Here is a 26004-nt window from a genome sequence, read left to right on the forward strand (position 1 = left end):
ATTTTGTCTCGTCTTCCCTCTTACATTTCTTATATTTCATGTAACTACGTGATGACAGAACCAGCTCAGGTAAGAGTCTGTCTCACATTACTGTGAGACTGGATAGTGGAACTATCCAGTCTCACAGTAATGTTCCACACAGAGATTCCAGACTAGTATGCAGTGGTATTAGTCTGGCCAGGCTAGCACTGACTACACACAGACAGCTATATCAGTCACTCCTCACGGAGGTCAGTCCAATGAGGAAAGCTGCCCGTCGATTTGACGGAGAAGAGCCCTCCTCGCAATATTTAGTCCAAAGAGGAAAGAGGAACGGTGGAACCGTCTCTCTTCAGCCAATCAAAATATTGTATTTCCAATTGAACTGACTGAACGTATCAATTCAGGAATAGATTCAACAGTTCATTTACGTTCATCAAAAATAACAAGTACCTTTTCACGACGGACACAACAACAGTTTGTACATCTCAGATGGAGGGGTTCAGGTTGAAAACCCACTACTGTAGATAATGCCATACAAGACATAACATTTGTTCAATAGCACTCAGACGTGATATGAAATAACATGACTAATGTTCAACAGGCTGCTGATGATAAGACCTTATCGGAACAACATGAAAAAGGTAAAAAGTTCTGTCCATGGTGCATTTCAATGCTTGAGGTAACCAGTGAGTAGGTTGGTTATTGTCTCCTCCAGGCCGAAAGGCATGGCGAGAGTATGTTTTACCCCCTGTCCGTCCGTCCGTGTGTCCGTCCGTCCGTCATTCTGTCATTTTGTGTACAGCTAATCTCTGGCACCGTTGGCTTGATCGCAGCGAAACTGTGCACACACACTCCCTGGATGCCAGAGCAGAACCTATGCCCCACATTTTTCAAATGGGCCTGTTATAGCGCCACCAGGAGGCCACTTTTTGCAAAACTATTTTTTTTCAGTACTCCTATAGATTTGATCCAAACATCACGCAAATTAGTACACAGTATCTCTATAGTGTGTGATCAACCCGGATCCGTCCAATTTTCCATATGCCATCCTGATTGGCTAAGGTTGGCTTCCAAAGTTTGCAGGAGTGCTCTGTTTTCAACAAAATGCCTCAAATCATGAACGCAGCTTGCGATTTCCGTGAGATTTAACACGCACATTCCCACAAGGCCGATAAAGAAATGCCACTTGAAATGTTTTAAATCAGCCTCATGGTGGCGCTATAAAAGGCCGATTTGCGTTCATTCGATTTGGAATTCATCCAAATTTCACACAAATTGGTACACATGACCTCTATAGTTATGTGATCAAGATGGATCTTTTTAATTTATCATATTCCATCCTGATAATAAGAGAGGATAATTCCTTTTAACAGGTCGTTCATGAAAGTCCTTGCGGTCTTGTTTCCAATGAGAACCTGTGAGCAATTAGGGGTTAAGAGTCTTGCTCAGGGACAAATTTCATTTCATCGACACATATGCTGATCTGGCCTGGAATCGAACCTGGGGCAACCAGGGCCTCTGGCTCCCTAGGCGGGTTCACTAACCATTCAGCTATGGCCGCCCCGATTGATTGGCAAACATTGACATTTAAAGTTTGCAGGAGTGGCCCGTTTTGAACGAAATGCCACAAATCATAAGTGCAGCGTCTGATTGTGGTGACACTTTGCACGCACATTCACACTACGTTGAAGAACAAATGCCACCCTTTTAACATTGCCCTATTATAGCGCCACCAGGAGGCCGATTTTGCAACACTTTTCTTTTTTATATTACTCCTACAAATTCAAACATCATGCAAATCGGTACACATTATCTCTATAGTCAAGTGATCGAGATGGTTCCGTCCGATTTTTCATATTCCATCCTGATTGGCGAATTCCGAACATTGCTGCCCCACAATAACCTACCTGACCTGGCGGAGACCTGTGCTCCGAGGAGCACTTTTCTAGTTTTCTGTGATATATTTAGCTAAACCACTCTCTTTATAGTCAAATTAATTGGATGATAAATGAAATTAAATCTTTTTTTCTCAGCACGTTTTGTGATCAAGCGCATGGACACGTTCATTAAGAGAGTTTCACGTAACAAGGTCATGGCTATAGTAGCCATGGTTATCCCTCAGTTGCATGACACATTTGACGACAAGATGACAAGTGAGGAAAAAATGAAGGCTCTGTACTTAAAGACGATGATGCCAGACACCAGAGAAGAGCAGAACATCAGAGCAAAATTGTACGATGCCTATGCAGCTCACGAAGGCAAGCTGTTGGAGATGCTTGGTAAGATGTACTAAATGACATTCACACACACACACACACACACACACACACACACACACACACACACACACACACACACACACACACACACACACACACACACACACATATATATAAAAAATACCAAGTAATTGGTATTGGTCTTGGCGACAATACAATCCACATGAACATTTTAATGCATATACAACATACACATATCTTAGTTTAGTAAAATGAATCGCTCTTAGCCATGAAATTCAAAGGAAATTTCCCTTACGTACAATGCTTATGCTTGCATAAATCTTAGCCTTTCATGAAATCCTTTACCAATCATAGGATAATAGATCATATATGTCAATGTTTGTTAACAATAATGCTTCACATTCTTTTGAAAAAGTAGAGAGCATAGTAGATTTTAGGTTTGTTAAGTAGGCTTGGTTGGTGTGCATTTCTATCATACTGTACCTTTCTGACATTTTATCCCGGTATTATACAATTTAGGCATTTACCAGAGTAAGCAAGGTAAACACAAGGTAATACAGCAAATGCATTGAAATAGTAATTTAGGATCATACTGTAGGTAAACCAATAACCTACCATCAGTCTAATAGTAGAGTATCCAAAAAATCAATAGTCTGTACATTGAAACTATATATAAATCATCTGTTTAAAGTCCGCTTTTCAGGCTCCGCTGGGTTGGACTGGGTTCTCCCTATGGCTTTCTTCCACTGGGAACGGTCCATGGCCATCTCGTCACCGGCCACTGGGTCTTGTCCCCTCCAAGTTGATCAACATTACTTCCTTCACCCAATCATTCTCCTCCTTCCTTACAACGTGTCCATACCATCGCAGTCTGCCTCTCCTCACCACGTCCACTATGGCCTCCACTCCCATCTTCTGTCTCAGCTCTGCACTGGTCTTTCTCTCCCTCAGTGACACACCGCACGCACATCCATCTGATCATCCTCATCTCTGCTCTGTTCAGCTTCTCTTCATGCTCCACCCTCAGGGCCCATGTCTCACTTCCATATGTCATGCCACTTCTGACGCAGGCTGAGTACACTTGCCCTTTCATCTTCAGGGATGGGGCCTTGGATGTTAGGAAGGGCATGAGTTCCCTGAACTTCTTCCATCCACTTCTCACCCTTGTGGTCACCGCTAGGTCCACCCCCCCATCAGCATTAATCATGTCTCCCAGGTAGCAGAAACTGTCCACCATGCACCTCATACGTCTCCCCGTCTACTACAAGCACCTCTTGCTCGGCTGCATCTACCTGTGCGACTTCTCCCCTGCACCGCTTGCACTGGAATGTTCGCTGGCCGCTTGCAGGCTACCTTGGACCCATTTCCTGTGGACCCATTTTTGACAGCCCTTGCACTGGAGAGAGTTAGCTTGCACTCCCTTCCCACAGACTCCACATGGCCATGCTCCTGACTGCTGTATCACTGCCAGGCCAGCACCACCAACCATGACCTTTGACTTCTCTGCATTCACCTTCATCCCTTTCACTTCCAAGTATGTCCTTCAGGCTGCTAGTCTCTTTGCTAGGTCTTCTCTGGAGTGAGCCATCAGTACCAGGTCATCCGCTTAGAGCAGCTCCCATGGTAGTCCAACCCCTCACTTCCCTCGATACCACATCCATCACAATAGCGAACAGTAATGGACTAAGTACTGATCCCTGATGCACACCCACCCTTACTTCGAACCCATCACTGTCTCCCATTCCCGTTCTAACTACTGTACATGCTCCACTGTAAAGAGCCATGACCACCCTGACCAGTCCCTCCTTCACTCCAGACTTCCTCAGGGCCCACCTCACCACCTCTCTTGGAACCCTATCGAATGCCCTTTCCAGGTCAACAAAAGCACGTCTGGGGGCCAAACCTCCTCCGAGTCCCTTGTAGTTCAGCCGGGGTCCGAAATGTACCCAGTTACTGTGTGTCGCCACGAGGAGGCACTGCTTATGGCTTGCTGTTAGAGAGGCTATGTACTGGCAGGGAGAGGCTTACATACTCGGCTCTCCCGTTCGCATTCTGCTAGCCAGCGGTTGACAGTGAAAAGTGACAGGCACTGGGCACTCCACCAACACACTAGACGCATTACAACAACTCGACTTCTTACGAAATCAGACACACAAACTATATGCACTACAGGATGCCAGGTAAACAATTACCTGGAATATGTCTACATAACATGCTATCTAAATTATATTTTAGCCTTTGCATAAGCCTGCAAGGTCGTCGGGTTTTGTCACTGACTCACTGCAATTAATGTCCTCCTATTTCTCATTTTGTTATTGACTTTGTCTTGTCTTCATTCTTATGTCCTTGTGTTTTTGTTATATTTCATGTAACCATGTGATGGCAGAACATCCACCGAAACCGAAGGTAAGAGTTTGTTACAGGTGGACAGTGTGTTTGTACTTTTCAGGGTTTCAGGTTGAGATCCAGACAATACCATACAAGACATAACATTGTTTAATAGCACTCGTATGTTAGGTACGTATGTTATGATTGAAATAACATGACTGTGTTCAACAGGGTGCTGTTAGTCGCTCACCTTCAGAAAGATCAGGTGAGTTATTTCTGTCCTTGCTACAGTTCAATACTTAAACTAATTATGCATCATGTTTACAGCAAAAGGGTGCTCTACTAACTAAGTATTAAAGACACTTGTCAGGATGGGGCTGAACATTTTTCGAGCCTGCAGTAGCAGTATTAAAAGTGGCATGTTGTGTTTAAATCGGAGAACAGCATACAGGGCAGAAAATGTGCACCCGCCAACAGCCATTTCATACAAGAACATTGTATAACTTCTGTTGTCTGTTCATGATAATGCCTAAAGCAACATTTTTTAAGCAGTACAGCCAACGTGTGTGTGTGTGTGTGTGTGTGTGTGTGTGTGTGTGTGTGTGTGTGTGTGTGTGTGTGTGTGTGTGTGTGTGTGTGTGTGTGTGTGTGTGTGTGTGTGTGTGTGTGTGTGTTGTGCAGTATATACACAAAAAAAGACCCTCAAGGGCAGAACAATACACAGAATTGTACTCAAACATTAACCGTCTCTCTCTCGTTTCAGTGACGGATACATCACTCCAGCCTAAGCCTTCATGTGAGTGCTGTGTTTTATTGATGAACTGACATTCAAACATCAACTTTACTATTATATGTTGTGTTGTCCCTTGCAAGTAATGTGTGTCTTGGTTGGTTGGTTGGATGACAAGGTCACACTATTGCCCTTAATATAATACAATATTTCATATACTTCCAGGTGAAGAAAATGACGAGGGCTTCCAGGGTAAGAGACTGTAACTAATATATTGATTATGTTTTGTAGTTCAGTGTGCACGTAAATACAAAAACTGTACATATGCTGGTTGCATATGGTAAAATAACACCTACTGCACACACCCAGCAGGCCAACAAAGAATCTTTTGCTACATTCCCAGCTGGGTCGGAAAAAGTCTTTTGAAGACCTGCGTTCAAAGGATCACACTTTTAGAGTTCCTTCCTTAAACTCAACTGCAATAAATCAGAAATTCTCATCATCGGACCAGATGCCCTCACCCGCCCCACTCATAACTTCTCCCTCAATATCGACGGCTGCACTGTCACCCCCTCCACCAAAGTCCGAAACCTTGGTGTCATCCTGGATCCCACCCTCTCATTCCAATCCCACGTCAATCACATCACAAAAACAGCCTTCTACCACCTCAGAAATATCGCCCGCCTCCGTCCCACTCTATCCCAAACTGCTGCAGAAACACTCATCCACGCATTCATCACTTCCAGACTCGACTACTGCAATAGTCTCCTCTACGGTGCCACTGCAAAAAACATCAAAAAACTCCAATATGTCCAAAACTCTGCTGCCCGCCTCCTCACCAGAACCAGATCCAGAGACCACATCACCCCAGTACTCCATGACCTTCATTGGCTCCCAGTAAAACATAGAATAGACTTCAAAATACTCATCACCACCTACAAAGCCCTCAATAACCTGGCCCCCTGCTACCTCTCTGACCTCCTCCAACGCCACGCACCCTCCCGCTCCCTCAGGTCTGGCGACGCAAACCTCCTGGACTTCCCCAAAAAAATAAAAAAACACACCTGGGGTGACAGGGCATTTTCAGTTGCGGCCCCCACCCCATGGAATCCACTCCCACCCCACATCAAAGCTGCCCCCACTCTTGCCGTTTTCAAAGCCTCCCTCAAAACCCACCTCTTTAGACTCGCCTTCCCTGCCCAGACCTAACCAAACCTCACTTTCGTCCTCTATGACAAGTCTTAGCCTTTTGTTTTAGCCTTTTAATGTTTTCTTTTCTTTTGTTTTTCTTTTTGCTCCTAATAAAATTGTTTTTAAGCTGTTTTGTAAAGCGACTTTGGTTACCAGAAAAGCGCTATATAAGTCTGATGTATTATTATTATTATTATTATTAGAGTAAAAAAAAAGATAACATTCTATAATAATTAAGTTGATAATTATTCTGTACACTAGCTAAATTAGTAATGTTTTATTGAGTTATATATTCAATTCATATTGACACAGTGTCATTGTTTTGTATTCCAGACATGCTGCACCCTGGTGTGGTTTGTGACGGCTGTGAGGGTGATGTCAAGGGTCAGAGGTTCATGTGCACAGACTGTCCTATGACTGACTATGTCTATAATCTGTGTTCTGACTGTCGATCCGCTAGACATCATAGTGAACACTCTATGGCGTCCATCTGGAAACCACTATCATCCACGGTCCAGGTCAGAATATATCCTTCTGCATTTGAAAACTGCACTTTAACCCATTAAGACCTGAGGCCGATTTTAAAAATGTCTCCTAAATACGAACAGTTTTCTGAAAAACCTTGTATATCGTTGCTGTCTCCATATTTTAACTTTTTGTCTCCGCCAGGCCGAAGGCATGGCGAGAGAGTATGTTTTCCACCCCGTCCGTCCGTCCGTGTGTCAGTGTGTGTGTCCGTGTGTGTGTCCGTGTGTCCGTCCGTCTGTGACCAGCTAATCTCCGGCACCGTTGTCTTGATCGCAGCGAAACTGTGCACACACACTCCCTGGATGCCAATTCAGAACCTTTGCCCCAAATTTTTCTCATGGGCCTTTTATAGCACCACCAGGAGGCCGATTTGTGCAAAACATATTTTTTGACAGTACTCCTACAGATTTTGTCCAAAAATCACGCACATCGGTACACAGTATCTCTATTGTCATTAAACGAAACGGGTCTTTCAGATTTCTCATATTCCAACCTGATTGGCTAAAAATGTCTTCCAAAGTTTGCAGGAGTGCTCCGTTTTGAACAAAATGGCTCATATCATGAACACAGCATGCAATTTCCGTGAAATTTTGCACGCTCATTCCCATTAGGCCGAGGAAGAACTACTATTTGATTTTTTTCAAATCAGCCTCATGGTGGCGCTATAAGAGGCCGATTTGTGTTTTTACCTATAATTTCACCGATCTGTGTAAAACTTTGTATGCACACTCCCTAGAGACAAAGGAAGAACCTTTGCCCTGCATTTTTCACATCTGCCTTTTATAGCGCTACCAGGAGGCCGACTTGTATAAAACAATTGTTTTCATATTACTCCTTCAGATTTACAAAATTCACACAAATCATTAGACATGATCTCTACAGTCATGTGATCAAGACGGATCTGTTAGATTTTTCCTATTCCATCCTGATTGGCTAAGATTGACATCTAAAGTTTGCAGGAGTGGCCCGTTTGGAAGAAAATGCTGCAAATCATGAACGCAGCGTTCGATTGCCGTGAAACTTTCCACGCACTTTTGCACTACGTTGAGGAACAAATGCCACCCTTGAACATTGCCCTATTATAGCGCCACCAGGAGGCTGATTTTTGCGAAGCATTTATATATTACTATATATTATGTATATATTACGTTTACACATGTTGTTGAAACATCACACAAATCGGTACACATTATGTCTATACTCATGTGATCAAGACGGATCTGTCCAATTTTTATAGTGTATCTTCACTAACTCTGGAAGACAAATGCCCAAGGCTGAGTACACATGGGGGTGTCTCAAGTCCCATGTGTGTTTACAGTCACACACACACACACACACACACACACACACACACACACACACACACACACACACACACACACACACACACACACACACACACACACACACACACACACACACACGCCAGGAAGCCTCATACAATCCGGCACCAGCCCACTCCCCACCCTAAACCCCCCCTTGCTTAAGTCAACAACTGTGCTTGAACAATGCCTCCAGAATCACAACTTGCCAGCAAAGACAGCTTTTCTGTCTATTCGTCTTTGCCAATTCTCATTTTAATTCTGCACATTTACAATTAATATAAGATTTGTGCATGCCACATGATAAAACCAAATTGCAATAATGAAGTCTCACGTTTCAGACATTGTTAGGAAGGAAAACCCTATTAAACAAACACACAATACTGTGTGTTTGTTTAATAGTAACCATATTATGCTGTTGTTAAAGCTTTTGGTTCGGAATTCGTTCAGATTTCTTTTTTGGAGGAATTTATTTTAAACACATACATTGCCACAATCTGCAATTATAGTACATCTGGCATAGGATTCTTCTAATCAACAGACAACTGAATTTAGAGTGGGAGTGTCTTCTGTCACCCAGCAGGACATCAGCAGGACATACTATTGTATCCTGACCTGGCGGAGACTTGTGCTCCGTGGAGCACTTTTTCTAGTTGTGTTTCTTTTCGTAAATGAATGCTTGCAGCAGTGGTCCGTTTTGAACAAAATGCCCCAAACCATGAACGCAGCGTGCGATTTCCGTGAAATTTTGCACGCACATTCCTATTAGGCCGAGAAAGAAATGCCACCCTTTTCACATCGGCCTGTTATAGTGCCACCAGCAGGTCGATTTTTGCAAAACATTTTTTTTTAACAAAATGCCTCAATGAAAGGCCTAGGAAGAAATGACACCCTTTTCACATTGGCCTATTATTCTGCCACCAGGAGGCCACAACAACCTACCTGACCTGGCGGAGACCTGTGCTCCGAGGAGCACTTTATCTAGTTGTATTTGGTTTCAGGACTTCCTGAGGGTTGTTTTATGGGGACTAAGCAGAACTCTCTCTCCACAGGATTCTGGGGAGTTGGACCCTGTCACTGGAGAACGTGAAGACCAGGAAACAGAGAACCTTCTGCAAGGTAAGGATACAGTACGGAATTACAATGAGGTTTTACAAGTAAACTCAAACCCCCTGACCATTCTGAAATCAATTATAGCAGAATGGCATGTAAAATCACAAAGACGTTTGACGTTCATTGTCACACGACTTCCAAGATCACATGTACCAAATATGGTGAAGGTTATCCTGAACATAATTAAAGCAAAGTCAAAAACATATGACCACTATGCTCTATATAGGAGCTGTTCAATATGTGAGTCTGATTTGGGGTCAATCAGACCATGCATTAGAATCCAATCCAAGAATCCCATCCTGCATGGGTCCAATTTAGCAAACCTGTTAATCCCCTGTATACCAATCTGTCACCCGTGGCCGTGATTGTCTCAAAATCCAATCCAGACCCGATCCACCCGTCAATGAATGGACCTGTTGCCTGCCCCATCATTAATTTTCCATTAATTGACGGGTGGATCGGGTCTGGATTGGATTTTGAGACAATCACAGGTGACATGCATTAAAATCACGGGTGACAGGTTGCCTGCCCCATTACCCATCATTACATAAATATAGCCTAGGCTACAGACACTCAATTTAAAAGTACTTTATTTTGACTGGCCTTGCATTTGAACACAAGATACAACATTGTGCTGCAGTAGTGCCTTGTGTTGTAGAAACAAATTAAAACTAGAAAAAGTGCTCCTCAGAGTACAGGTCTCCGCCAGGTCAGGTAGGTTAGTGTGGGCCAGCAATGTTTGGAATTCGCCAATCAGGCTGGAATGTGAAAAATCAGAGAGATCGGACGGATCTGTCGTGATCACTTGACTAAAGGGATAATATGTACAGATTTTTGGATTATGTTTGGACAACATTTGTAGGAGTAATATTGTTTTGCAAAATTCGGCTTCCTGGTTGCGCTATAGTTGGGCAATGTTGAAAGGGTGGCATTTGTTCCTCAACGTAGTGCAAATGTGCGTGCAAAGTTACATCGCAATCGGACCCTCCGATTTCCGGCGTTTTGTTAAAAATGGGCCACTCCTGCAAACAAAACATACTCTCTCACCATGCCTTTTGTCCTGGCGGAGACAATCAAAACCTCTGGTGTAGCTGGCTAGTGGCTACTGAGTAATGGCACATTAACATTACGGTTCATGTGCAGAAAGACCCCAAATAATGTTACAACCGTCCACAACAAACAGGCTTAGGCTACTTTGCAGAAGGGGAAACAGCCCTATCCTATCGTCCACATCCACAAACAGTTTAAATCTAAAGAAGCTAATGAAAAAGTTACGTTTTTCTCCTAGTTCTGACTAGTTATTTGTTTTGTATCTATGGATACGTCTATAACAGTTATACAACCGTTCCTAAAAAATGTATCTGGTCTAACCTCAAATCAAAGTTGGCCAATGAATTCAGCAAGTTTTTCATTTTATTCATTTATATTATTATTCTTCAAGTCGTTTTTTTATTTGTCTGGACAGCGCAAAGAGAGCGCCGTCTTTGTGGTCCTCGTGCTGGACAGAGCAAGAACAACACTGGCTCTGTTCCTGTACATGTATTGTGTACATTTGTTAGGCTGAACCGGTGCTGAGTAGCCAAACGTGCCGGAGACCCAAAGGTAAAGACACAGAAATAGTAATAGGGGTAAAATGAAATTTATGGGGGGAGATCCTGAGGAGGGCGAGAGGTTTTGGAAATCCAGGGAGGTGGGTGGAACGAGTGGTGGTGGAGCTGGGAGACACTGGGTTTGAGGAGGAGGGAGCCTGGAACAAAACTGAGAACAAGGTTAGCATGAAAACACAGATCTACAATAATGAAGTTCTCTATACAGCACAGTTTACAACAGCCGGTTAAACTGACCACAGTAGTTAATATTGAAGCACCTGACGATGGCTCTCAGCCGCTTATATTGGCCAGCTCCTGATGATGGTGATGTGGAGCAGCTGGGCTGATTGGGACCAGCCACACCTGAGCTGGCTGCTGGCTGCAGGGCGACGCCTGGCCCTTGCCCTTATATGTCATGCAGGGGAGGGACCAGGAACGTGTGGCACAACACATTTAGGCTACTATAAAGCATGTATACCTTTCATGCCCATTACATTTGAATATCTGCCCAGATTGTCACGATTGCATTGTAGTCGTTAAAGAATAAAAAACAAACCACACACTTTCCAACGTTTCTTTGGAGGATCTTCAGGCATTGACCAAAACAACAAATACATTGATTGTGCAAGAGAAGAAAATCATTGATTTGGTGTGAAAATCATTCATTTATGGAAGTAATCTTGTCATAACTTGTGATATGCCGTATATCATAAGCCTTTGTTTGCCAGATTATTTTCTTAATTTAGCCCAAAAGGAATGCATCTTAGGTAGTTTTATTAGAATGCCACCAAGATGTTTTATGTTATGTTTTAGTATGTGATTGTTTATTTCTTTTTTTTTCACCCAGAAGGACGTGGCCAAAGCACTATAAAGAAGAAGGTAAAAGTAAGTAAAAGTTGAGAAACATTCACAAAGATGTTTTGAAAAGTAACCGTACTATAACAACCTCCCTGGCATACATACAGAGAGTAGAGAGTAGTTATAACATTAGTTTACATTGATACATGCACTGTGGTCTGATTAATCATGGAGCAGTAATTGTTAATTTGTGCGAAACTCAAAATCTGTCTTGGCTCTTTTTAGGATGACCAGTATGAGTTGAACAGCAAACCTACAGGTCTCTGTGTGATCATTTGCAATGTGAAGTTTGATGAAGAGAAATCAAGACGATATGGACAACACAGGCTGACAGATGCTGGTATGAATGTTGTCTGGATGGCACTTAAACCCTCATATTCTTTATTGTTGGTTGGTTGTTTGTAATGTTGGTTATCTACATGTAGCACCCCAACAGTCTACATAGTAGGGCATTCATGAATAGTGATTTTTAGCATTCGACTTATTTGACCTATAAGTATTCAAATATTCGATTAATCGATTTGATTATTAAAGAAAAAATCCAAATGGCATTGATGACTCGACTCAAGGAATGCAAATCGACGTCAAGCTCCTTGCCCGACACGTAAACTTTTAGGGGACAGCCCTAGGCACAACCTCACATATAGTATGAAATGATTTGACAACAATCAACCATGAATGAATTAGGAAAACTGAGACAAAGATAGGGCTCGCAACTCACTCTTGTGCTCCAGGTTTTATTCAAACAAAACAGCTGATGATACGACGTTTCGACCCTTTCGGTCTTTTTCAAGAATAAACAAGAAATTGTTTTATTATTACTGTTTTTACAGTTAAAGCTCAGCACCAAAAGAACTAAATAAATAATAATAATGGTAATAATAATAATAGTAATAATAATTTTAAAAATGTTTTCGAATAATCGATTTTGATGTACAGTGGACGAATAGTGGTTTGATATTCGAATATTCGATTATTATGTTAATGCCCTACTACGTAGGGTGTTTGGGTTTGAATAATCTAAGGTTTACCTGTATCGGGTGTCACTTCAAGTACCCTGCTAACAAGACCTGTCACATTTAAACAATATATTCACAGTGCTTTATAAATATGAAATAACATATTTTGTTTTAAATAATTGATTCAGACAGCAGTTTTAACATTTAAGGGAATCAACTCAACTGTTTTTGTTTGTTGTCTTTTTTTTTGTGTAGTAAGAAATGAAATAATATACATTAAATACAAAAATAAATGACACACTAACAAATATTTGACCTACAATGCTTAGTAACCGTTTAGAATAACTAAGTTACCTGTAACCACAATACCCAAATAACCCTAATACTCAAGAATGTCCAAAAACAAATTGGGCCCGATTCACTAAGCTGTTTACGCCCATATTTTGAACTTTAAGGGATGTACGCAACTTCCCACGTGTAATTCATCAATATGTTTTTGTCTGTGACTTTTTACGGAGCCACGCTCTTTCTCACGTCTGCTCGGAGGCTGACGTACACGGGACCAAAGCTTGCCTATGTCATTAGAATGCCTTATTATTCATGCTAAATCTATTACAATAGTGCCCAAACCTCAAATAAAATATGTATGCGCCCAACATTTGTCAACACATATATAAAAACATATTATATATAGCTTAAACGATCAAAATATCGGTTGTATTTACATCATGTCTATAATATGCATACAAGCAGTATGCATATTATAGACATGCAAGCTATCAAGCTTGCATTGACTGTATAAAACGTATTATTCGCATGAAAAAATCGACCCCCGGTGTGTAAGGAGCTTAACTCTTACTATATTTGAACTCCTATTCAAACTTTAAACCTGAATCTCAGTTAACCATTTATTGTTAAACTAAAATACTTTCAGTTTCCTGGTAGCCTATTGCTGTTTTGTTGTTTAGCTTAATTACTTTATCCAGATGTTAGGGACTAAGTTATTTTAACCCTTTGCTCTCCTCATTAATTAAAATGTTAGAGATTTAGATTAACCCCTTAGTTTCTCACCCGGGCTACATACAAATTGAAGATGAATCTGTGTCTTCACTTCTCAACGAGCGTGTCAACCTGACATCAAGATGTAGACATGGAAATTAAATACTGTGCCGTAAATTGTTAAACATAAAATATAAAATGTTTTAAATTATTCTTCAGTGATTGAAGCTTGATGAGTGAAGGGTTTGTTTGTTTTGCTCCCCTGCAGACAATTTGGCAAGTAAATTCAGCAAGCTGGGCTTCAGGGTGTTGATGTGTAAAGACCTAACCGGGCAAAACATAGTGGAGGCACTGGAATACTTCTCTACTTTGAAGAACTCCGCTGACAAGGGCTTCGCTGAGAGGGACCTCTCTGAGAAGAACCCCATTGAGGAGAACCCCTCTGAACCACAGACGTTCGGTGTAAAGGAATGGTCCAGAGATGGGTTCATTGACCTTGATGTTAAGGATCCTCCACAGCATGGAGATGCCTTTGTTTGCTGCATCATGAGTCACGGAGAAGAGGGTGTCGTCTACGGGACCGACGGGAAGAACCGCCGCATTCATGACATCACTGCGACGTTCAATAAAGAGTTCTGCCCCGCCCTTACAGACAAGCCCAAAGTGTTCTTCATCGAGGCCAGCCAGATTACTGTCCCACCAGACAGCTCTGACAAATCAAGTCAAGTACAATATATTCCTGTGGAGGCAGATTTCGTGGTCGCATCATATAAAGACAAAGATGGCAGCAGGTTCATGCACTCTGTGTGCCGCCAACTGAAGGACGGCTGTGAAAGGTAATTCACAAAATCATAATTAAGGAAATGAAACAAAATAAACACGAACATAAACTGATATAGGAATATATTATTAAGTAACGCTAAGTCAAACTTGGTTGGATTTGTTTAGACCTGACCACCTAACTGCCAGCATTTCTGCATGTAGGCTTACTACATTGTTTATTATTCAATCAAGTGTCAGATGTAGTGGTGGTAACTTGTTGTGTTCTGAATGTCGTGTTTGTTACAGGGAAGACGACCTCAGGACCATTCTCCGTCAGGTCTACAATGAGATGTCGACGTCGAGTCCTGGGGCCAAACAGCCGATCATGTCTGAGGCTACAAAAGTCACCCTGAAGAAAAGGCTGGTGTTCTCATCCATTTCCAATTGATTCCAAAATATCCAAAACATTGAGTGCATTCACACTCAACAAAAAAAAGCATTTTGTTAATAATGAAGGTCCTGGGTTAAAGATGCACTGCAGTGACATTTTCGGTCATTTTATTTTGAAGGTTCAGTCTGAAACGCCGGCTCAACCGACTCTAAACCAATCAGAAGGTCCCATCCCTTCAGGCTATGGGACGTTGGATCTCAATCACTTCAGCCGTGCGCAACACGGCTAGTGTTTGTTTACAAGTGAGAGAGAGACGGCCAGTGAAGCACGTTTGCTACTACCTGGCTTATTTCTAACCTGTAATGTTTTCAGATACATATTTTAGTGTGTAGATGAAGTTTAAAATGAGTAATAAACTCATCTTCAATGAGATTCAAAACGGAGTAGCTCTGTAATTAAAATCAGCTGTGTTTGAAGAACGTGCAGCTATGGGAACAGGTGCATGTAATCAAGATTCATTTGTATTCATGAAGGCTGCGTTATGTCATCACGCAGCACGTTTTCGTTTACAGGAAGTAATTAAGATTGGCTTTTTAGGGGCTTTAGATATAAAAATACACAAAAATGTTTTTTTTTCTTTTTTTTGGCATCTATTGTTAGGTATGCCCATATGATGACCACGGATATGCTCTAAAAGTGTGAAAAACATATTTTTCATTTCACTACACCTTTAACCTCACACTGTATCTGAAAGCCTGGCTTCTATGTACTGCTTAGTGTGTACATGCAAATGCATTTTTTAATCTTCATATTTTATATTAATTAAAGTTTCAATATACTAGTTTATTATATACTAATCAAGTAACAGAATAATATATATTAGAGCGTGTGTGTTTTTACCAAAGCTATAAAAAACGTTTTTAAATCCCTCTACCATACGCGGTGTTCCCATGTTTCGGTGTGGGCCTTCCTCAGCGTGACGCGTCCGTGTATGGTTGCTGCCCGTGCTGTATTATAAAACAGAAGGATTTAAAGTCTGTTTCTTTTTTTTAAGTGCCACTCCACCCAAAATCATGTTTTTTCTGCATATTGATTCCAGGGGCGTGGCACATTAGCATATTCACGAGGGTTTGTTTCTACAGGCTTGGCCTATTGCCATAATGAATGGATCATGGCATTATTAATGAGGGCAAAGACAGCCATGTTCAAGGTGATACATTATATAAATCTGTGTTATGAGCGTTTTTTGGGTGAAAACAGTAGCCTACTTGACAGGGGCATTATTAACATTATATAACATTTATATTTCTGACCAAGTTTGGACGTGTGAACTGGAACTTTAACTCTTTTTGAACCATGCATCCTGTAAAAGATGTTTTTTGATGATTGTTTGCATTTACTTTGCTGTTACACTATTTAAAAAAACAGTAAACTGGTACATGTGTAACCAAGTGGACCTGCTACTAAGGCAGTATCAGCCAGGTGCTCCTTGTTTTAATTATGGGTGGGGTTTATTGGCAGACAGGGTTTAAAAGGGCTGGGCTGTACCTGAGGAGGACAAAAGCTGGAAGGCATGGCTTTTCTAAACATATGGGCATATAGGCCGTCTGGTGAATTAGTATGAGTATGGTATAGTATGCCCTTATTCCATGCTGTTGTGCTCCTTCTCCTCCTCTGTTACACCAGTCCAATATTTGTATTGGTATTGTATGTGTTGGTTAGCTATTATGATTGTTGGTTTTAAATGCTTAATGTACAGAAGGCAGAAGCATAAAGAGCCTTTTCAATTAATTTCCATGTCTCATCCGTGGTTAAAAATAACCTGTGCATTGTTGAAGAGGACCTTCCCTCTAGAAAAAAGGTGGCATAGTAGGCAATTCTCTTTAATATGACATGTCTGTTTTACTATTATCTCTTATAAAGCCTCCCCCCTGCTATACATATCTAACGCAATAATGGGAAAAGTAACTCTACTTGGAGGTTGTGAAACAACTGAGCCCTTAATTTTTTAAAACAACATTTTATGATATCAAACTGTTTGGTGCTACTATATGTTTATGAATTGAATACGGTGAAACAAGTAATGTGATTATTCTCAGAGCAATTAATCATTGGGTAGTGTGGAAGTGTATTCATTTTGAGATGGAAAGGATGTCCTGAAATGTAATCGGTATGACTTTAAATAATAATACTTACCTATACTATACCTTTGTATACATTTTGTATTGCCTGTATGATCAATAAATCATTATTTTGTTAAGATAAACTGCCTGCTTTGTCGCTATTCTTCTCATCATGGAATCGCCTCTCTGGCAAATGTATTTATTTGTGAACTGTAAGGTTTACTCTCTAACAATTTCATTTAATTTCATTGCAGTAAATGTATAATTATTAGGCTATTTTTGTCTACCTGACAACTTTAAGGAGCATTTCACCCATTTGTATCTTTAATTGGTCCTCACTAATGTTCATTATAACATGGCACCATTTCCATCTATCTCGGTGTCTCAGAGGAGGGCTGTGTGTGGACAGTTCAGAAACCTTCCTACCAGTGACATCATCAATGGGGATTCCATGCTAATATCACTTATCAAAATGTGTGTGTATTATATGGTTAACAAGATTGTAAACAATGTGGCTCCCAAATGTTTATGCATTTAGTTTCCCAGTGTTAGAGCTGTTCACAGGTACTCAACCAGAGAAAGATGCATGGAAAAGGACTTTTGGAATGGAATGGTTTGCCTGTGAGCATCACTATGGTTAATAAACACTATGGTTGGCTTAGTTTAGGTCCTTCCTAAAGAGGTTGCATGCTGAATACCAGCAATCCAGCACGTCCTGATTTCAATAGTATTTATATTTGTTTAAATGAAAATGTTCTTTATATTGCTTTTATTGTATTTATTCCCTACAGAAGAAGCGCTCCCTCACCCTAATCATCCTAGGGTTACAATAATAGCTTTAATATACAGTGTTGACTCACCCGCAAAATAGTTGCTGCATTCTGTTTAGTCCACTAGGTGGAAGCATTGAGTTTATTGTGACGTGTGAACAGGCCAAGCTACAAGCTAAAAAAAATAGGTTTCACAGAGCATTAATGAGTTCTTACAACTATAATACAGTATTATAAGCCCATTATTATACATTACAACAAGTATGTTTATAATGCATCAAAAAGTGACAAATTATGCCATATTTGGCTGCTTAAATGCAAACAAACGAATTGTAAAGTCATATGTATCTGCCAGGAGGATAGTTAGTTCCCTTTGGATTCCAGATCTAAACAGTGTGCTGTTGAATTATGTATTCATAGAGCGCACAAAGCATTTCGTTATGCCGAAATGTCCCGTTTCACAAGTTATCATACTGTATGTCTGAGATTTAAAAGAAAAACTTTGAAATTAGCCAATCTACAAGCTCACAAGGCGTTGTGATGTGATGTGTTGTGAGCTTGTAGATCTGCTATTTTCAAAAGAGTTGAGAATTTCTATCGAATAACTTAAATACAATGAGATTGAGCTATATGTGTTCCACAGCCCATCAGCCCGCTTTGCAGCGAGATCAAAGCGTGTCGTAACTGTCTCTATGGGTCTGGTCACAGTCGCGTACGGGACCCCCCAAAATAATCATATTTGAACTCGGGACCCCCCACCCTGACAAGCACTTGGAATTGTAGAAGTTGAGATGTTACATTTAGTTTGACTCGGTTCCACAGATAAGTATTGTGAAAATAGCCAATCTACAAGCTCACAATGGCCTGTGTAGATCGACTATTTTCACAAGTCTTGCCTCTTTCTAAGGTAATATAATATTTGACAATTTGGCCAATGTTTGACCATTTTGGACGTTTCGTTTGACGTAGTAATGGTCTTATTATTAGTTCATTTATTATCATTTCAGAGGTATTTAAATAGTAAATGTATAAATGTGCTAGCCATGGTTCACATGACGCTCGTCTGTCACAAGTGTCATGGCGCAACTTGTTCCTGGTTTTTGAAAGTTTTCCATTCACAACCGGTACATCTACATAAACGTTCACATTTAAAATATAAAGTACTGACCCCACGGCCATGGATGTTACAAGTTAAAACGCCTTGGTCTAAGTACCGTATCTTCCGTATTCTTCAATAAAAAGTATTTTAATCCGATCGGTGGCCATTTTTTCAAAGTTTCCTTCATATCCTTTCAACAAACTGACCTTATCGGTCGGTTGGGAGGTGTACTGCACTCTGATACATTATAACTCTATGAGAAAATGGCCGCCGATCGGATTAAGATACTTCTTATTGAACAATACGGAATATACAGGTACTTATACCCAAGCGTTTCAACTTGTAACATCCATGACCGTGGGGTTACCACTTTATATTTGAAATTTGAACGTTTATGTAGATGTACGGGTATGGGAAATTTCAAAAACCAGGAACACATAGCGACATGACATGATATGAGAGTCATGTTTCAGGGCTATACATGTGCAGATACCCTGTATACACTTATACTGTATGTTGGTTTGTTTACTGTTGAGTGACAAAACTATGTTGCATGTTAAGATAATCATCTGTGGACCCCCCAAGATAATTTGGGGTTAGACCCCACAAAATCACCCTGAGGGTCCCGACCCACAGTTTGGGAACCACTGCAATAAGCAAAAGACTCAGGTTGGATTAAGCCTTTAAGGGCTGTGTTCATCAATGTATTTTTCCCCTGAGTGAAGAGTATGTTAATAGTTTTCAATGGAGTAGTGCTGCATATCTATACTGTTCTGGAAACACCATCAGTGTGAGGAAGTGCTGAGCAGGGTTGCCTTGTCTGCTTATTATAAGCGACTTTGGGCGTGTTTCTGTAAAGTTGCACTACTATTAGAACCATTCTTAGTCAGGTCTACAATGAGATGCTGATGTCTATGTCTGGTGTTTTTTATCTGGTCATCCAGAGTTGAAATATTGTCAACTCTGGGCATTTGGAAGCATTTTTTGCCTTACGTTTTCAGCTGCATGGGGAAACAATGCTTTAATGGACACAAGGCGTTATAGGGGTTATAGGTTTAGGATTATGGTTATCATTCCCCATCTCTCTCTCCCTGTGTCCTGTCTCGCTCTACTGTATATTGTCAATAAAGCCCAAAACAACAATTAAAAAAAAAAAAGATTTGGGGTCACGGTTAAAAATGGCACGCAAGAACAAGGTAAACGTCACCATGAGGATGGAGACAAATGTGACAATACATGCGTGCGTGTGTATGTGCGTATGCTTGCATGCATGTGTGGCTGAGCATCTTACCAATCAGGAAATAGACCCTTCAGCCAACGAGGAGGGTCTATATGTCAAACCACACGCAGCTCTCACTCACTTTCAGACAGTCCGCTTGTCAAGATGAAAACTGCATCAACCTACATCATATCATGTGAGTACTTTATTTCAATCTTATTTTAGTTTACTTTAACCATTAAACTGTATTTAGTTGAACTCTTGCTATTCTCACTAACACTCTTTTTTGCACTCATTTTCATGTACATTAATTTAACAAGAGAGAAATTATGTCAGGCAGACAGTCACCCTGGTTTTAAAGCTTGGCATAGGCCTAGTCAAGGGTTAATGAGATTAGAAGACCAGAAGACCAGATTCTATTGTCATTTCAGGTTTTTGGCATATCTGAGAGGTAACAAAGTTAGGAGAAGAAGGCCCGATTCTCATTAGGTTTAGGAGCCCAGTTGCAGCCATGATATAATCTCTTATAATGTATTGGTCGGTGTAAAGTGTCCCTGGGTGAGTTTAAAGGCAGATTTAAATCAGATTGATAGAATGGTAGAGGGTCATGGCAAATGGCTAAGAAATGTATTTTACTGTGATCGTCCAATTGGAGAGCTATAGCCTAGAAATCGATAGAAAATGCCAATTTTGAACAGGCATGCCCCATTTGACCCATTTTTTTTTTAACGTGCCTTTGCTCATGACCGAAAACCTTCACCGTTTTCATGCCCGGGGAATGTACGCAGATCTGCATAGCAACAACGTAACGTCCGTGGGCGGTTCTCCCTGTACTTCTCAGTAGCTGGTAGATGGTACTTCTCAGTACAGGTTTTCTTCACCACAAATCTGTCATTAACACTCTCTCTCTCTCTCTCTCTCTCTCTCTCTCTCTCTCTCTCTCTCTCTCTCTCTCTCTCTCTCTCTCTCTCTCTCTCTCTCTCTCTCTCTCTCTCTCTCTCTCTCTCTCTCTCTCTCTCTCACACCACACACAGTGGTGTATTTCCTCCTCTGCTGTGAACCTGCCCAACCACATGGTGAGACAACTTCATTGCATTGCATTGTGGGTAGTGTGTGTGTGTGTGTGTGTGTGTGTGTGTGTGTGTGTGTGTGTGTGTGTGTGTGTGTGTGTGTGTGTGTGTGTGTGTGTGTGTGTGTGTGTGTGTGTGTGTGTGTGTGTGTGTGTGTGTGTGTGTGTGTGTGTGTGAGAGTGTGTCCTCGCTGTTTTGGGGCGTTTCCACACGTTGATTTATTTTGATAATGAGTTAAAGGTAGGGTGAGTGATTTACTTTGGTTAAAATAAGTGTTAAATATCTCTATATTGTGTTCAGTTAAAGGAGTCTCCATGTCTCTCCAGCTCTTTATTAAACAGAAAATGCATTTTCAGTGCTCTCTCCTGATTGGCTTAAATGTTGTCACCTACCTGAAAATGTACTATATTGTGTTTACTAAAGAGCTGGAGAGACCATGTGACCGAACAAATGCTCTGTAGCAATGATTACTATCACAATATAGTACTTTAACCTTTGAAAAAACATTTTTCTTACCAAAAAATATCACTTACCCTACCTTTAAATTGTGATTACCACATACAAAGCATGAGGCTATACATCCTCAACAGACATTCTTCCACAGATGAAGACGTTACAGTCAGTCAGATGTTGTTCTTTCATCTAATGTCAATGTTGATATTTACAGAGACATATCTGAATATGATCACTACACATTAGAGTCCTCAACGGCCCTGAAAATTTAGGCCCTGACATAAATGGGCCCTAACTGGGCCGGCCAGAACAATTACCATATTGTTAGGCCCCAAACCCAGAAAAAAATAATTATTTTAATTATAATAAAAAAAAATATATATATTTTTTTTCATGGAACCCGACGCCTGGCCCTGGCCGAATAAATAGCGTACATTTTCGGCCCGGCCAGGGCCTAAAACGTTGGGTTGGGTCTGGTTCGAGCAGAATTTAAGAGCTCTACTACACATGTCTACAGGAGTCTTATACTCACTCTCATCCCTGAGTCCTTTCTTTCTTTCTTTCTTTCTCTTTCTTTCTGTCTTTCTTTCTTTCTCTCCAGTGTCCCTGAGCATCACTCCTGACAGATGTCAGTTCTTTCAGCGTGAGACTATCTCACTGAGCTGTGAGGAAGAAGGGAACTCTACACTGGAATGGTCTGTGAAAAGACACACCAGTAAGAAGGGCCATGGAACCTGCAACAATGAATGGGGAACCACCAAAGGTATGGAGACAGACAGACAGACAGACAGACAGACAGACAGACAGACAGACAGACAGACAGACATACTGTGTCTGTCTGTCTGTCTGTCGGGGTTCCTGCCCAAAATGGCTTAAGTAAAAGGATCAATACTGCAATGTAGACATACTCTGTTACAAGTAGGCTAAAAGTACCGGTATTCAAAATGTACCTGAGTAAAAAAATATACTTAGGTACTAAAAGTACTCATTATGCACAATGTCCCATTTCACAAGTTTCCCAATGTACAAAATCCTTTGAAAATAGCCGATCTACAAGCTCACAATGCGTCGCATCGCGACGCATTGTGAGCTTGTGTATCAGCTGAAATGGCCGAAATGTATATAGAGCTGAAGTGGTTAAAGTATGTTTTGTAATAATAATCAAAATCTACAAAGTAACTACAAACTAAAGTTTTCAAATAATTGTAGTGGAGTAATAGTATAATATTTGCCTCTGAGATGTAGTGGAGTAAAAGTAAAGTACTAATGATTGGAAATGCTCCAGTAAAGTAAAAAAAAAATTACACCACTGCTTTTAACCCTTTCATGTCATTGTGATTGTGTGTAGGAGCATCCTGTGACCTACGCCTGTACGCCTGGGACGGTGGAGTTTACTGGTGTGAGTCCCAGTCAGGAGAGGTCAGCCGCTCCATCAACATCACAGCCTCAGGTACATTCAATATAATCAATAATATTGTAGTAAACACAGTTAACACAAATACAGGTTTATTTCCATTCAAGAGGAATATTATGTCACATTTTGTCTGTGCCTTGAAGTATAGTAGCAACCAGTGGTGTAAAGTAACTAAGTACATTTACTCAAGTACTGTACTTCAGTACAATTTTGAAGCATTTTTATTAAAAAATTAAAAATAGTATTTAAAATTAAAAAATGACAGTACTTTTACTTATACTCCACCACATCTCAGAGGCAAATATTGTACTTTTACTCCACTACAGTTATTTGAAAACTTTAGTTACTAGTTACTTTGTAGGTTTCAATTATTATTGTTATTACATTCATTAACCACTTCAGCACTACATTTCGGCCATTTGAAAATAGCAGATCTACAAGCTCGACACATTGTGAGCTTGTAGATCTGCTATTTTCAATTGTTAAACATTTTATTTGAAAACTTGTGAAATGGGACATTCTGCATAATGAGCACTTTTACTTTGGTACTTGGAAGTACATTTTCATACCAATACTTTTGTAGTTTTACTCAAGTACATTTTTAATTCCGGACTTTTGCTTAACTTCTACTTCTAATTTGAGTAATTTTTCCATCACTGGTGGTAACATCTGTTCTCTTGGAAGATTAAAACATAAATGACAACATCTTTTGATCTTTTTAGACAACAACAATTATGTTTTTGCATACTACTATTATCCTTAGATGACTTAAAACTGAAACAAGTACCAAAATCATGGCCCTAAGTTGTCTACTGTCAAATAGAACACTGTCAATGAAATGTTCCTGGACAACTTTGGTCCATGTTTGATATGTTGGATAAATTCAAAACTGTTGGTTCTATAGATGTTCATAACTCAACATGCTGTTGGTTCTAGATGGAGATGTGATCCTGGAGAGTCCTGTACTTCCTCTGACAGAGGGAGATAATGTCACACTCCGCTGCCTGTCCAAAGACCAGACCACTGATAATCCATCCTCTGACCTCCCAGCTGATTTCTATAAAGACGGTTCCCTCTTCAGCACCGAGTCTACAGGACAGATGACCATCCACAATGTTTACAAGTCTGGTGAAGGATTCTACAAGTGTCACATCTCTGGCCTTGGAATGTCACCAGAGAGCTGGATGCATGTGACAGGTGATTCTTGAGCCTCTGTCTGATAAGTTTTATCATCATCAGCATAAGAAGATAAAACCATCGTTTAGATACTGAAAGCCATGGTTCTCTTTACAGATTCCTCTTCCAGCACCTCTGCACAGCCCCTCATGTCTCTGCCTCATCTGATCATCCATGTACTGCTGTTCATTCCTTTTGTGGCGTCAACCTTCCTCTACATCTGCATAGTGAGAGACAGAGCCAGAGCTGGAGGTGAGTTATACAAACACACCTTGACCCGTGTCCATCATAATGGTCCTCATATACAGAGACAGGACGAATACAAGAACACTCGCCCCAAAACACGCTCTCCCCGGGTCAAATCCGGCCACCTCAGAACGGTCGCCACCAGGTATTCCTAACCTTAACCTCAGTAAAACTATGTCTAAACCTAACCTTATTATAACCTTAACCTCAGTAAAACTATGTCTAAACCTAACCTTATTATAACCTTAACCTCACTAAAACTATGTCTAAACCTAATATTCCTAAACGTAACCTCAGTAAAACTATGTCTAAACCTAACCTTATTACTAAACGTAACCTCAGTAAAACTATGCCTAAACCTAACCTTATTATAACTTTAACCTCAGTAAAACTATGCCTAAACCTAACCTTATTATAACCTTAACCTCAGTAAAACTATGTCTAAACCTAACCTTATTACTAACCTTAACCTCAGTAAAACTATGTCTAAACCTAACCTTATTATAACCTTAACCTCAGTAAAACTATGTCTAAACCTAACCTTATTCCTAACCTTAACCTCAGTAAAATGAATACAAGGGGCCGAGTGGTCCGCAAAAACAATGGGGGCGAGTGTGTTTTGGGGCGTTCCGGTTACCGACAGCGACAGGACTAGAGGTAAACCTCCGGGTTCTAAGGATCAAGGACAGGGGTTCCCAAACTCTTTAGCTCAAGACCCACCAGAGAAATTAGACGTTTGCCCAGGACCCAAACTAGTGAAAATAACAAATCTACTTTTAAAACTTCTTAAACGTTTAAAAAACAAAACAAAGATTATTATTATTGTCAAATTGTATCAGGGCGGTATTGAGGACTAGGGAGTTGCGCCCTAGGAAATATGTGTAATAGACCTAATTCAACTAAACACCTGAGTACATTAATGACTCCTCACACAGTTCCTGTACAACACAAGAAGCAAGGCAGAAATGTGTATTTAGCAAAAGTACAAAAAGCTTTATTGTAATTAACAAGTTAATAAAATCATCATCATAGTCATCAACAAAACGCGAATGCATTCAATGGGATAAAAGTAATCATTACCACAGTGGGTTAACTATAACAATACTGTGCATAAATGGGCCAGTGCTGGGGGGAAAGGGGGGGTAGGAGGGACAGGCTGAAAACCCCCACTACACCACTGTCTCTATCTGTTTAAGTGCTGTTGATTGCACACAGTTTGCGATTAAAATGACTCTGAAAATAGTAAATGCAAATAATAAACAGTGCTACAGGAACACAATAATAACTGAATTTGTTTAAAAAAAAACTGTTTAAAACAAATACAGAAATCTCTCTCTCTCTCAGCTGCAGCCAATGTGAGGAAGAGAAGAGACGGTGACGATGTCATGATGGTGGTAGCTGTGTAGCCAATCAGAAGTGTTGAAGGTGATAGTTCAGCACAC

At 40.6% G+C, this 26004-nt stretch overlaps 2 protein-coding genes across 3 annotated transcripts; both read left to right on the top strand.

Moving 5' to 3' along the window:
- Window positions 1-378: 378 nt before the first annotated feature.
- Window positions 379-17170, top strand: LOC311034782 (uncharacterized protein). 2 transcript variants are annotated; one of them, XM_084042763.1, is made up of 12 exons: window positions 379-623; window positions 2016-2261; window positions 4609-4628; window positions 4782-4815; window positions 5314-5346; window positions 5506-5532; window positions 6805-6989; window positions 9374-9440; window positions 11871-11908; window positions 12107-12221; window positions 14108-14675; window positions 14908-17170. In XM_084042763.1, the coding sequence occupies exons 1-12, from the start codon at window positions 566-568 to the stop codon at window positions 15047-15049; spliced, it is 1533 nt and encodes a 510-aa protein (XP_083898889.1). In that variant the 5' UTR covers window positions 379-565; the 3' UTR covers window positions 15050-17170. The 2 variants fall into 2 exon arrangements, with proteins under 2 accessions (XP_083898889.1, XP_083898890.1); XM_084042764.1 differs by having other exon boundaries at window positions 11874-11908.
- Window positions 17171-20360: 3190 nt separating this feature from the next.
- LOC311034792 (Fc receptor-like protein 5) lies at window positions 20361-26004 on the top strand. The gene is made up of 7 exons (XM_084042775.1): window positions 20361-20399; window positions 21238-21279; window positions 22328-22489; window positions 23075-23176; window positions 24077-24337; window positions 24434-24568; window positions 25907-26004. The coding sequence occupies exons 1-7, from the start codon at window positions 20369-20371 to the stop codon at window positions 25966-25968; spliced, it is 795 nt and encodes a 264-aa protein (XP_083898901.1). The 5' UTR covers window positions 20361-20368; the 3' UTR covers window positions 25969-26004.

This window comes from Gymnoscopelus microlampas, assembly GCF_963454915.1.
Source record: "Gymnoscopelus microlampas genome assembly, chromosome: 19".
Taxonomy (NCBI): domain Eukaryota; kingdom Metazoa; phylum Chordata; class Actinopteri; order Myctophiformes; family Myctophidae; genus Gymnoscopelus; species Gymnoscopelus microlampas.